The sequence below is a fragment of the Heloderma suspectum genome, chromosome 1, assembly GCF_057233095.1.
Source record: "Heloderma suspectum isolate Gila_16-S chromosome 1, 16-S_ref, whole genome shotgun sequence".
NCBI classification, from domain to species: domain Eukaryota; kingdom Metazoa; phylum Chordata; class Lepidosauria; order Squamata; family Helodermatidae; genus Heloderma; species Heloderma suspectum.
Genome location: NC_139458.1, coordinates 404,694,443 through 404,708,986, shown reverse-complemented (window position 1 = coordinate 404,708,986; position 14,544 = coordinate 404,694,443). Strand labels below are relative to the sequence as shown.

Here is a 14,544-nt window from a genome sequence, read left to right as displayed (position 1 = left end):
CATACTCAGGGTTGTTATGTGTGAACCAGGCCTTAAGTTTAAATGCCATTTGGCTACTGCCACAGCATAAAATGGGACAGCCCTGAAGGGTTTTTAGGAGTATACACCACCAAAGCAAGATTCCTGTGTGGGCTCTTGTCTTAGAGCAAAACTACTGTAACCATTACTCAAGTTTGGTACTGATAGAAAATTGTTTGGCATGAAGAATAATTACTCTGAACTCCTGAAATATAACTAAAAAAAACTATGAACATGAACTCTCTATGGTTGAACCTAGGCTTTGGATTTCTTTTACCACAGTGGCTAACCACAACCCTTTGTGCACAGCAGTCAAAGGCCATCAAAACATAATCTTTTTTAACTGACATTTTACCTGCAGATTTGCTACATTTTAATCTCCCTGATATAGTATTCTAGGAACATAGGAAGCTGCCTTATACTGAGTCAGGCCATTACTGTCTGACTCGGCATAAGCCCTGCATTGTCAACACTGACTGGCAGCAGCTCTCTAGAGTTTCAGGCAGGATTCTTTCCTATCTGTACCTGGAGATGCCAGAGAGTGAACGTGAGGCCTTCTGCATGCACTCTATCACACTAAGCTATGCCCTCTCCCTCAACACTGCTTGTTGCTATTTTAGTATTTATTAGTAATTTTACATTTTATCATCTTGGTTCTTTTTGTTAAAAGCTACCTTGAGTGAAAGGCAGGATAAATTTTAACATTTAAATATAAATCCACAACCCACATGCAATGATAAGTAGTGAGGCTTCTTCAATTTTAGAAACAGAACTTAAAACCACACCATTTATTTAGAGTGCTTATATCATGATTTATAGCCCCAAGAGGCTCTCAATGCAGCTTTCAAAAGTTTCTCACAATACAATCATGTTCAAGTGTAGTATCAGGAACAGAAATAATATAGTCTTGGAGGCAAAGTAAGTCAGCTGTACTTAGTAATGACACAGGTCCATTTCAATGGGACCTAAGTTCAACTGACTTAGTCTGGATCCAGCATATGCTATCAAAATTATTCAGGCAGTGTTTTTGTCCCCATCTGTGGTCTTCCCTGATGTCAGCCTTTGGCCGCTACCTACTAGGGAACAGTTCCCATGAGGACCTCAGGAGTGAAGGGAATGGTGCTAAACATTCTCTAAGCATCTATCAATATATTACCAATGTTAAGATCACATTTTCATTCTTCCAGCTTGTATTGGAGCAGCACTACATTTTATTTATTCAGGAATTAGAAAGACTAGTTCTTTTATATACATTTTAAACTTCTTAACTTTGTTAAGATTCAGAACAAGTAGAGTATCCACAAAAAGAGAAGGTAATCTCAAGCTCATCTTCCAGAAAATCTACACTGTCTGTACCATGTGAAATGAGCATCTTGGAAACTGAAATGGAACCAAACACAGAGATGGGCACCATTCTGCAGGCTGTGTACAGATTAGCTAACCTGTCTGTCAATCTGCAGTGGATGTTCCCCAAACCAATGCAAAATAAAGGCACGAAAAGCAGTTTCCTAGTCAGTTCGGTTAAAAAAAGGGGGAGGGGGAAGCAGGCTGATAAACAGGGTTAATAAGGAAAGCAAATGTTCTTCAAAGAAGTTTGCTTGCACACAATCAGATGGCTGCAGCAATATTCTGTATTTTTTATTGTAAATTTCAAAAAAACTATGAAAAGTAAAAGAAAAAAGTAACTACATGATTTGAATATATCAGTTTCAATTGATGCATATGAAATACAGTACTGTGCAAAAGTCTTAGGCCACCACCAGTTTTGTTTTAGCAAAGTTTTAATAACCATCCATAATTTAGGGATGTACGAATCCCTTACCTGGCTCCTCGCAGGGGCATCTGTGGTGGTGGGGAGGCACTCCGTCCCTCCCCCTGGAATCCTCCCTGGCCGGCTCCGCGGAGCCAGGGGCCAGGGCCGTCCGCAGCCAGAGTTCCGGCCATGGCCGGGCTGCTGCAGCCGCAAATGGCGGCCGTCATAGTGGCTGCTATTTGAGTCCTGCCAGGCTGCTGTGATAGGCTACATAAGTATTTACGTAGCCTATCACAGCAAAGAGCAGGGACGCAAACGGCGGCCGCTATGCCATTTGCATGGCTGCCTTTACTGTGATAGGCTACGTAAATATTTATGTAGCCTATCATGGAAAGAGCAGAGGCGCAAACAGCATAGCGGCTGCCGTTTGCGTCCCTGCTCTTTGCGGTGATAGGCTACGTAAATACTTACATAGCCTATCACGGTAGCCTGGCAGGACACAAATGGCAGCCGCTATGACAGCCGCCATTTGCGGCAGCAGCAGCCGGCTGAGAGACCAGCCACCGCTGGAGCCGCATCCGCCCCAGGTAAGCTTCATCCCGGGGGGATTCCGCGGGGTGGTGGGGGGTGGGAGGCCGTTCCGCCACGGGTCTCGGGGGGCCGAATGCCAGTGCATTTGGCCTCACTGAAATCCGTGGCGGAATTCTCTGCCATCCCTACCATAATTATTTTTCGGTCTCTGTATTAAGATACAAACAGAAAATACAGGAAATATGTACAGCCAACAGTCAGTATTTAGTGTGACCTCCCCTGGCTCTAAGCACATCTTGAACTCTTTGGGGGAGACTGTCCTGAAGTTTTCTGAAGTAATCTTCTGGTATATTATACCAGGCTTCTTTCAGCACTTCCCAGAGTTCTTCTTTAGATGTAGGTTGTCTTTTATTTCTTTCTCTGTCCAGGTGATCCCATACTGCCTCTATAATATTCAGGTCTGGACTCTGTGGAGGCCAGTCCATGACTGTGTTTTATTGGCTGTTTTCCTCACTAAATATAATTTCACTGCATTAGCAGTGTGCTTGGGATCATTATCATGCTGAAAAATGAAACCATTCCCAATCAGGCGCTTTCCAGAAGGAATGGCATGATGAATTAAAAACCTGTCTGTACTTCTCAGCATTCATGATCCCATCAATATGGACAAGATCGCCAACACCACAGGCAAAAATGCAGCCCCAAACCAGGACAGACCCTCCACCATGTTTTACTGAAGGCCACAAGCACTCATTCGGCCATCTCTCTCCAACTCTTCTTCTCACATAATGTCAACGATTGGACCCCAAAATTTCAAACTTGGATTCATCACTCCATAATACTCTTTTCCACTGATCCTCATTCCAGTCTTTGTGAGTTTTAGCATATCTTAGCCTTTTCACCCTGTTCCCCTTCCGCAAAAGTGGTTTCTTGGCTGCTACCCTTCCACGAAGACCATTCCTGGCCAGGTGCCTGCTGTTACTCTAGTGTAAGGGGAGGTCACACTAAATACTTGCCACTTTAGCCTATGGAAGCTGTTTTTTCTTATTTTTTTTTCTATTGTTGAATACTGCATACAAATTTCCTGTATTTTCTGGTTGTATTCTAATGAAGAGACTGAGAAATACTTATATATGGTCATTATACCATTGCTAAAACACAAATCTAATGGTGGCCTAGGACTTTTGCACAGTACTGTATATGTATACATATAGTGTGTGTGTGTGTGTGTGTGTGTGTGTATATATATACACACACACACAGAGCTTCCTAGAAAAAAATTATGCATAAACTTAAACAAAGGCTGCAGCAATCTTAATATTCTAGAAAGGGCAATTAATTCTCATTCCTTACAAACATTTGTATGTGCTTGCAAGCTTCAAAAATTAAAAAAAATAAGAGAAAATGTTTTGGGCAGCCTGCTGTTTTATTTTAAATTTCACACAGTAACTTCCTCCAGCTTATTATAGTAAAAGAAAATAATTATGTAGGTTAATTGCCATATTATAGCTCCAATGTGTTTGTATTTACCCCTTAGGTTCAGGTTGGTTTTCTCCATACGAAAAGGCAAAATTCAGCACTATCGTCCTGCTATTAAATGTACAGCATAGTATTAATTTATTGGTTATTGCCAAGGCAGCCTAGCAGTGACTACTTCACTGCTATTGTACTCATATTTTTTCAGCAATTGGTACAAGAATACAGAAGACTGGACATAGTAATCCTTTTCTTCTTGCACTTTCAAACACATTAATGAAGAACAGCAAGATTAGTTAAGCTTAATGGGAAAAAAACAAGGGGCACGTGGTGCCACAGTTCAGTTTATTTGGGGATGGGCCACAGTTCCGTGGTCTTTGCACACTGGAAGTCAGGTTCAGTCTCTGGCAGCACCGGTTAAAGGGATCTCAGGCAGCAGGGCTGGAGAAGAGCCTTTTTTGCTGGAGACCTTGGCTGCTGCCAGTCAGAATAGAGTCTACTGGGCTAGATGGACCAATGGTCTGGCTTGGTATAAAGGCAGTTTTGTATGTTCAAATGTTATTAAGAACCCTTCAGATCAAATGGAAATAATTGGTGTTTTGAATCCACAGAAGAGTGAGCAGAACGTGCGCAGCAGGGCTTCCCTGCTTCCTCACCCCCACTACAGACCCCTGTGCTGCACTCCCCACAACCATTCCTGATGATCAACTGATACTCTGGCATGATGCACGGGGGGAGGGAGACTGCAACGGGATGGGGAAATTGGATGAATTCAGTGGGGCTGTCTTGTGTAAGGGGAAGTGCTTTCCTCCTCACACAAGACAATGCTGGATAAAGCGGGTCCCCAATGGCCCAGGGAGTTCTACTCACATTCAAGAGAATGCAAGTAGAACTCCTTTTTAGACCTTGCCAACTGAGGGGGTGAGGGAGGAGCCCACGTGCCAGGCCCCGTGCTCTAACTCACACACTGATGTACCTTGTTCAGGCTTAACATCTGAATAGGGCTTGAAAGCACTGTCCAATAAGGAGATATGGATCCAAATACAGCTAACAGGAAAAAAGAGGAGACTCGCCACAAGAGTTGTGCTGTGATTTGGCATGCATTGCGCCCACATACAAATATATCTGATTCACACAGACATACTGTTCTGTGAGATGGTTTCTGGCCATAACCTTTTGGTAGAGATCTGCATAAAACCCAGCCTCATGAATTGGTTAGATACATGCCTGGTTGACCAGTGTGTTTTGGCAGCCCAATTTCTGGAACTGAATCTTGAGTCCATTCGAACGATGGGGATCCACCATGAGGCACCTGTGAACCCTGTCCCCTGATGTCCTGAGTGAAATAATATCAATGTGTTGTGTGCATGCATCTGCATTTCGAACATGAATAGAAGCCAGATGAATGTGCACTTTGCCTAAGGAAAAAGAAAGTGAGCAGGGGCGGGGGAACGTTTTAAATACTCTCTCACCTCGAATAAGGCCTTGATGAACGCTCTCCCAAAGGTCTGCATGACATCTCCCACTGGCCTCAAAGGGTGACTATGTTACCCTTCAGAAGATAATGATAGCATCATTTTTTTACCATTGGGCACCAGTAGAACTATTAACCAATTTAGCTTTTTTAAAAGTTAGCAGTTAATACTATGCTTTAAGCTAACATAAAGGGTTGGATCTAGACTCAGTCATGGTTAGATAAGAACCACTGAAATCAATAGAATTCAAGTTGGTAATGACTAAATTAGGTCTCGCTCATTTCAGGCAGTCTACTCTAAGCTTGATGGAAGTCTGGATCCAACTCAAGGAATGTAAATAAAACATTGCTTAGGAATAAGGATTTAACTAGGTTTAGTTCTGAGCAGAAAATTCTCATTTCACAAGAATAACCTTCTTGGGAAAGTTAAACATTAGGTTTTGTGATAAATTAAGGACACTTAAAATCTGAACAAGTTCCAACCCAAGTCTTTTTTTTTTTTTTTAAACAAGGTTCAGGTTAATATCTTGTTCAGCTATCAAATAACTGGAAGCCAGGTGTAAGAGTAAAATAAACATATCTATGGACTTCCATACCTCAATTTATAGCTTTCTTCATTTTATTTTACTTTGCTTGCAGACTTTGGACCCAGTGTAGGGACTGCTCAAGTTAAAAAGCCCCAGTTGCACCAGACTGGCAAAATAAAAAGCTTTTAATTCAGCCCTCAGCACAAAAGAATGCAGAATGTATTAAGAATTAAAATAATTTACAGACTGTGATCATCCTTGACATTAAACAGCACTGTTTTAAAATTTTACAGTTTTATCTGTCATTTCAATAAGTAACATAAAATCTACACATTCCACTATTTGGAAGTTTTTCCAGTGCACCATAACAAAATGGAATCTAAAGTTACTATGTAATGTACAGCAATCTATATTTAAAATAGTATGTACACTGTAGATTTTAACATATCCCTTCATTTTCTGTTGTAGATAACATCACCAGCTGTAATTATACAATTGGTAAAATGTTTGGCTATTACATTAGTATATACAACTAGAAATTTAAACTCGAAGGTCAAGCTGTATACGAAGAACAATAATTAAAAATTAAAACAAACCCCATAAACTTTTGTTCATTTATAAAATTTCTCTTTTCCTTTTAATTAACATTCACAGCTTGTTTTATCCATTACTTTTTATGCATTGGTTACATTTCCAGACATACAGAATAGTTGCCCTTCCAAATATGAAGCATCTTGCTGCATTTACTGTTACCAAATGTTAAGTGCATTTGAAACTAGAGTTCCCAAGATTTAGAGTATACAAATACAAGTTACTGAAACAGATCGAGAGCAAGATTAAAAAAAAAGCTGCACACAATTTAAATATATATGGTTTGAATATTAAAAGCTTGACCTATTGTTAAGAGCTGTTTCTTTTAACTTTAGTGTGCAGATGTCAGTGTCTACAAACTCCAAACTTTGAAAAGGATATGTTTGAAAGTGTCCAAGGAGTCACAGGTCTTTAGGGTATGTTTAAAAATATATGGCTTTTACCAACTTGGTGCATAAGGGCTGTTGGAAAAATATGGATGTCAGAGTTCTATTAGTTTTCTTTGCCATCTTTAATGCTTTACAGGCACTTCTTAGTCCAGCCATTTCAAATGGTCTTAAGGTAAGAAGCAAGCATCCCTGTTACTGAATTTAAAGAATAAGCCTCTTTAATAGGGCCTGCCACCTGGCGGTCCAGGCCATCTGTGGCCCCGTCCAGGTGGCGGAGGGGCTGGTGCACCGGGTCCATTGAGAAAGCTGTATAAAACGATAAAAATCATAATTGCAGGTTTCCCCCTTCTCAGGAGTTACTTTTAAAATAACAGACTTAAAATACCACACTACAATATGGAGTATGCTTCTACTACACATATTTAAAAGGCTTCCAAGGTGATAAAAATATTATGCTAGCAGTAAGACCTGCATTTTTAAAAAAAACTGATATAATGGCTTCTGATTGAACTGTAAGTTTTAAAGAATTTTCTGTAAATATAATTTAACTGGGAAATAAAATGAGCTTAAAAAGGCAAAAAAGAAAGATTCTTACCCTCTTGGAGGTGGGAAATGGCCTCGTGGCCATGGAAGCATTCCTCTAGCTCTGGGGGGAGGAGGTCTGCCCCTGAAGCCCATTAATCCAGGTGGTGGGGGAGGAAGAGGGGGAAGAGGAACCCCATATCTGCACAGACAGATGTAACTAACGGTCATCATGTGACTATTCGGCCCTGCTTCAGAGAGATTTTTCTGCATTTAGAACTGGGTGTGGAAGTACCATTGTGCTGTGGAAATTTTTAAACTATCTTGAGGATTTATATATACCTGGCACTGGAAAAAAAAAAAACCTTAGGCAAATTCTGTTAAACCCATTAAAATCAGGGATAAGATAGCATACTTTCACATTTTGAATATATATCAATCAATAATCTCTTCCCAAATTAATATTCACTGAAGCTGAACACATACACCCTGCTCCCTACACACACAATCTCTTGAATAACAAAATTCAGTAAATACAAATCTGGAGAAAGAGTACTGATCTCCCTAAAACTGGAGGTGATATAGCCTCCCCAATTATTGTGGGGGAGAACGTTGTTTAAAATATTTTCCTCCAAAATTCAGAATTGTATGCCCAGTATCACTGAATAAAAATGAACAAGATTAACCACAGTTCGTCATTTCAGATGAGACAAGCTGTACTTAAGCTCTCCTGGTCACTTGGATGGAGAGGAGGGGGGAATGTGTGAGCCTGAGGCTTGGTCACAGTGTGCTGAACGATGGTTTGGCATAACATGCAAACGTGGTCACCACTGCACAGTTCTAGAATATCGGTATCTAAACAGGATTTTTCTAAGATAATATTTACTACTCCCAAACTTTCTGAGATGGTCCTCCTGACATTGATTCACACCTAGCCCAGGGCCGTTTTGTTTGCATAACTGAAAATTCCCAAAGATACCAATTGCAATGTTGCCTCCTCAGTGGAAAATCCCCATCACAGGTCCTGTGGTGTGCCTATCTCTTTGCAACATGTGTGTGTGTGTGTGTGTGTGAAAACACCCTCACATAGCCACTTCAACATTTCCTCAAATGTTGAGCAGGGTTGTGCCGGGGGGGGGGGGGGGCATGCCAAGCTTTTTCACAGTGCCTGTGTTTGTCAGAATACACAAATGTTTTTCCAACATATATTTCTTTCCAAAGAACAGCAGAACTTCTTTCTAAAGAAGTGAAGCACAATTGCACACATGTGGTGTGCACACCAATTCAAATTGTAACTTTAGTTACTTTTTGTATCACTCTTGGAGAGAGAACTTTCCTAACTCTCTCTAGTTCCTGTGAAATACAAGTCCTGCAACTCATAGAAACCTCCTGAGTAAAAACTGTGGCAGGGTGAACCAACCCAGACCACAGCCCTTTTTAATTATGTCTGCATTGACATCCTCAATACTAACCGTGGTGGTGGAGGCAGAAAAGGCATTCTCATCATTCCTCTTATTGGCAGAGATGGTGGGAAAAGTGGTCCCCCTCGTGCTCCTCTTCGACCTCTTGCGTCTGGATATGGGCGCATTCTTCCCATTCCACGTCTACAAAACATAATCTAGCAATTCAGTACCAATCTAAAAGCCATTAATATCTCAGATCTTAATAGAGACAATGTGGCTAAAACCTGTTCTGTATAAAGCTACATCAGGGACTGAATGAACAGAAATCTATTAAGACATCCAAGTTTAGTAAGGTGAAAGATTCAAAAGGACTATGTACATTGCTATCTTACAAAAACTGTGAAAAACTGAGTAAATTAGTTGCAACAGCAAATCATTTGCACGAACACATTCACCCCAAAGATACTTGTACAACTCGCTCCTCCAATAACCTTGCACTCACGCAACATTTTATGTTTAATATTCATACACTGCAAGAAGCCAGCAACTTCAAACATGCATCATATTACAGAAAATGACTATTCTGTGTCTGTTCGTCCATTAATATTCAAATGCCATTGTAACACACTGTCCCAAACACCTAAAAGTGAAAAAATAGAAAGCCTCTCTGAAGCCATCACCTCTCTATTTCTACATACTGACCTTGCGATTTCCTACAAGCTCAGAATCCTAAAGCACAAAGAACTTCACCATTCATTTCATTACAGAAAAAAGACACACATCTCTCCCTTTAAAGCATGAAACACTCGGACAAGTGTAAATTTTAACTGCAACTGTGTATATTAAGGTTTTGGGAGTTAGGAAGTGTGCTTCCTGACATCCACAAGACACTAAAAGCCTCTATTTTGTTACAAACAATTCTCTCTACTGAAGAGACTGGTCTTCAAGAGGTAGGAAATGTAGTAACAACTTATATAGAGCAAGGATTACCTTATAGGTCCAAAGCCATTCAGTGCTCTTCCTCGCATTTTCCCTCTAGCATATCCTCTGCCACCTCGGCCTCTTCCCCGGACTCCTGGTCCCCTGAACATAAGGAAAGGGAACATACGAAACTCAGCCACTTTTGTTCTAAGAACTAATTATTATGGCACTTTCTGCTACACTGCTCAGCAAAATGCAATCCTATGCATGATGAGACAGAAAAAAGCCCTTCAGCTCCCAGCATGCCCCAGCCAGCACAGCTGGCTGGGGCATGCAGGGAACTGTAGGTCTTTTTTCTGTCTCATCATGCATAGGATTGCGCCCTAAATGATTTTAGGAACTTGGCTACTCCTGCCCTGGAGAGACGTACTTGAGATGCCTGGGTTCAATCCTAGCTTAGGACCAATCAACACATGATGGGAGAGATCCATGATCAGATCTCCCAATGTCTTTTCCTTTACTTCAAAGCATCAAGACTGCGTGTGTGTGTATGTGTGTGCTAATTTGAATGGGGAAACAGAACTGGGGAAAGGAAATGTAAACTCCCCCCCCCCAACATACATGCAGTTTCCTTGATTGAAGGTACCAGTATTATACCTGCCAAACTTCTTTGTCTGAAAAACTGGAATATCTCACAGAACCTTTGCAAAAATTATTAAGGGAGCAATCATATGGCCGCTAGACAGGGGCTAGATGGCCATTAGAGATGCTGTTATCCAGGAACCAACCTCGGAGCACAGGCTGTGCTCCGAGGTTGGTTCCCAGAGAACCGACCTCCCCCCGCTTCCGCACTGCCTCAGAGGCAGCAGAGAACAGCCCCATCCTCAGCGCTCGCAAGAGGAGCGCGGAGAGGCCAGAAAGGGGTGTGGCTGGGGGTGTTCCAGGGTAGGGAGAGCGTAGCTGCCTGTACAACACATCCTATATGTCGTACAGCAGCCTCCTTCCCCACTCCGTGCTCCTGAGGCTAGACAGCCGCAATCGGCTGTCTAGCAGAAAAAGCAGGGCAGGAGGAGTGAATGATCCCCTCCATGCTTCTCATGCCTTGCTCTGGATAGGCGGTTGCCCCCTAGTTCAGAGGCAGCCGCCTATCTAGAAAGGATTGCGCCCTAAAAGGATTATAAAGCACTTTGTATTCTACTATATTAACAATAGTAGTAACTAAGAAATTGTGTCTCACTTTTTCTTAGTTTCAGTCATTTCTATGTTTTCTGGAGCAGATTCAGTCTGATCCATTAGGACTTCAGCTTCTTCTTCCATCTATTACAAATAAAAAACAAAACAAAACCATGTTTCAACCTGCAGATTTATGAATCTATTCCTCCCAAATCTAATTTTGGGGGTTTCTTAGCATAATGTGTTAAAAACATGAAATAGTAACTAACAATTATATATCACTTTACAGACACAAAGAAAAATGTCAGAACATGCCTGCTAGGCAGTCTTACCCAACTCGACATCTTGCACCATATCTTTTAATTAAACGTTGCACAAACAGCCCGCATTATCTTCTTTTATTGTTGTGTTTTTAATTAGTAATTATAAATTTGGTTTTATGTTACCTTTAAATTAAGACTTTGTTTTTAATCCAGATTTTACTGTTAGCCACTTTGAGTGCCATTCTTTGGCAGAAAGGCGGGATATAAAATAAATAAACAAACAAACATTGCACAAATAGCCCACACTGATCACACTAAAGCCAAGTGCCTTGGCTGCCAAGAATAGTGACCAGCAGGTGCTTGGGCACCAGGGCCACTTCAGTGAACACACTGTGCAGGGCTGTGTGAACACTACTGGCAGCAATGAATCAAGGAATAGTATTCCCCCATCAAGAGTGCAAGAAATGTCAACCATAATATGATCTCCCCACCCTGTTAAGTACTGTTCACAGATCACATGCATGGCGAAACTAACACTGTCAAAGTACAAGGGGGGAGGCAGGTGGATAATACCCTTTATCAGCTAATGGAGTTTATTCATTATGTGTGGGAAGAATAAAGGCAGTAGGACAACGTGTAGTCTTAACACTTTGTTAAAGCATACATCTAATCTATTATATTTTAAAAGTAAACAATGCATTCTTTTAAATACCATTCAAAGAAATTTATTAACTAAAGTTTACAATAAAATAGACTTGATTTCTTGTGGTATAGCGTATATTTTGTTGTATATTGTATTATACATATTTACCTTTCTTAACGTAAATTTAACTAGCTGTAAATATCCAGTAGATTTAAAAAACAACAAAAAAACAGCACAAACCTATGCATTTCTACTCAGAAGTAAGCCTCACTGAGTTCAATGGCGCTTATTCCCCGGTAACTGGGCATAGGATTGCAGCCTAAATCACGTATTAAACAGATGCTCATGAAATTCTACAGTGGTGAGCAATTTGTGTTGTAGTAAATAGTAGCACAAGAGGGAAACACAGAACAGGATGCAGAGGAGAATGTATTAATGGAGAAAGGAAGGTCTGGGACCCCCAGTTTCTCTCCATAAGTGAAAGAAGAAGAGGAGAGAGTTTTCCCCTTGCATACAGCACAAAAATGCATTTAGAATTATAAAACTGAAAGGAACCTCAAAGGTCATCTAGTCCAAACCTCTGCTGATGCAGTTGTCACAGACTGTATTCTGGGTTTCAGTTCCATTGGAACCCAGGTTAGAGTCCCCTCCCCACTCTACACCCATTTCTATATTGCCAGCTGAGGCAATAAGACCTAATGCATCTGATAAAGCAGAATATAGTCCACAGTTATATGCCATAATAAATCTGTAAAGTCTTTAAGGTGCCAGAAGACTCTAGAAGTACAGTATATATATGCCTACACGAAAGCAAGGCCCACTGAGTTCAACCGAGCTTGGTACCAAGCACTGAACTGCAGCCTTACTTAGATATTGTCTACTGAGAAGCCCCACAGAGTTCAATGTGACTTACTCCCAGGTAAGTGTGTATACAAGATGCCAGCCTTGATTGGCTATGATCCAAGACTAAACACCTGGGAACAAATGCTAGGGGAAAGCCAACCTGGTGCCCTCCAGATGTGTTGGACAACAGAAGGCCTTCTGGGAGTTGTAGTCCAACACATCTGGAGGGCACCAGGTTGGGGGAAGCTGCGCTATCGCCCGCATGCGCTGCTTCGTGAGTTTCATTCTGAGAGGAATCTGGCCAGGGCCCTGGCCGGGTTAAACGGACCTTTTAGTCAGACCCAGCGAGGCAAGTCCCAAATGCTGTAGGCGGCGAGCAGAGACCGGGAACAGGAAAGAAAAGAAATCCTAGGGCGAGGGAGGACTTACCGCTCCACACTTGCCAAAGGAGCCCGTGCCCTGCCAGAAGTAACGTCCCAGCCCCGCCAGCGGGTGGGAGGAGAAACACGAACTTCCTCTCTTTCGGGCTCAGCCCACAAACAAAACGTTCCTCAAAATGGCGCCTCAGCAGATCCCCGAGAGAGGAGGGGGAGCCGACAGGTCACGCCCACTCCGGGCGAAGGGGCGGGGCCTGCTTGCCAACGGCCAGCGTCCCCCCACCCCCGCGTGTCTGTGGCCGGAGTAGGGACCCAAGGCGAGCCCTGCCGGATCAGGCGAAGGGTCCGTGTAGTCCAGCATTCTGCTCACACAGCGGACAACCAGCTGTCGACCAGGAACCCACAAGCAGGGCATGAGCGGAACAGCACCCTCCCACCCATGTTCCCCAGCAACTGGTGTACAGAGGCTCGCTGCCTCTGGTTCTGGAGGTAGCACGTAGCCCTGAGGACTAGTAGCCATCGATAGCCTTTTCCTCCGCGAATTTCTCCAGTCCCCTTTCAAAGCCATTCAAATGGTGGCCATCCCTACTTCTTGTGGTAGCGAATTCCATCTTTTGACTATGCGCTGCCCCCGGTTATCTAGTATTTTGAGAGAGGGAGAAAACTCCACACCATGCATAATTTTGTACACCTCTATCGTCTCCCCTCGCCTTTTTTCTAAGTTAAACAATTGGGATTCCCTTCGGCGTTAGAGAGGCAGGACAGGGGGAAAGCGGGGAAGTGGTACAAGCTGCCCTAAAGATCATGTTTACTCAGGAGGAGGTCCCGCTGAGTTCAATGGCGCTTATTCCCTTGTGTGCGCATAGGATTGCAGCCTAAGTAACCTGGTGCCCTCCAGATGTTTTGGACTACAACTTTCAGAATCCCTGACCATAGGCCATGTTGGGTGGGGCTTATGGGAGTTGTAGTCTAAAACATCTAGGGGGAACCTAGGCCTGCCTTTAAGGCTGTAATCTGGAAGTACATTTTATCTGGGAGTAAATCCCATTGAACTCAGTGGGACTTACTTCTGAGTAAAAACAGCCAAGAGTCTTGTGGCACCTTAAGGACTGTGGCACAAGCTTTGGTGCATAGATAGGCTTTGGCTGCTCCTGATTATTAATTATGCATCCAAAAATATTTAAAAGGAAAGAGCCCCCCTTTGTTAAAAGGTAAGGGATGTATAGAAGAAGGGGACGGCAGAGGATGAGATGGCTGGATAGCATCACCGATGCAATGAATATGGACTTGAGCACGCTCCGGGAGAGAGCGCAGGACAGGAAGGCCTGGCGTGCTACGGTCCATGGGGTCACGAAGGGTCGGACACGACTGAACAACAAGGAAGGGATGTATATCACACCAATACATTATGATTGATCAGTACTGTCAACAATTTTATTACGGTTTCCACCACCACCACACACGCATCCACTGATTTGTTTCTAACCAGCTTGTCAACATTCAAATAGATACATACGCAGTAACGATATATTATAAGAATGACAACAGCGGGTACCCTGTTAGAAAACTTCATTTTTCTTGTAAGGAATTGCAGCCCGATCCTACACACATTTACTCAGAAGTCCCGTCGAGTTCAAATG

The 14,544-nt window shown here is 42.5% G+C and overlaps 1 protein-coding gene across 3 annotated transcripts; it reads right to left on the bottom strand.

Annotated features, from left to right (window-relative positions):
- Positions 1-1,056: 1,056 nt before the first annotated feature.
- Positions 1,057-13,080, bottom strand: LOC146360119 (uncharacterized). 3 transcript variants are annotated; one of them, XM_084828904.1, is made up of 6 exons: positions 12,957-13,080; positions 10,843-10,922; positions 9,675-9,767; positions 8,754-8,885; positions 7,355-7,483; positions 1,057-5,330 (listed from the first exon to the last, which is right to left on the bottom strand). In XM_084828904.1, exons 2-6 carry the CDS (start codon positions 10,920-10,922, stop codon positions 5,321-5,323), a joined length of 444 nt encoding a protein of 147 aa, XP_084685030.1. In that variant the 5' UTR covers positions 12,957-13,080; the 3' UTR covers positions 1,057-5,320. The 3 variants fall into 3 exon arrangements, with proteins under 3 accessions (XP_084685030.1, XP_084685029.1, XP_084685028.1); XM_084828903.1 differs by lacking the exon at positions 1,057-5,330 and adding an exon at positions 5,709-7,065 and having other exon boundaries at positions 12,856-13,080; XM_084828902.1 differs by lacking the exon at positions 1,057-5,330 and adding an exon at positions 5,709-7,065.
- Between the last annotated feature and the right edge of the window lie 1,464 nt (positions 13,081-14,544).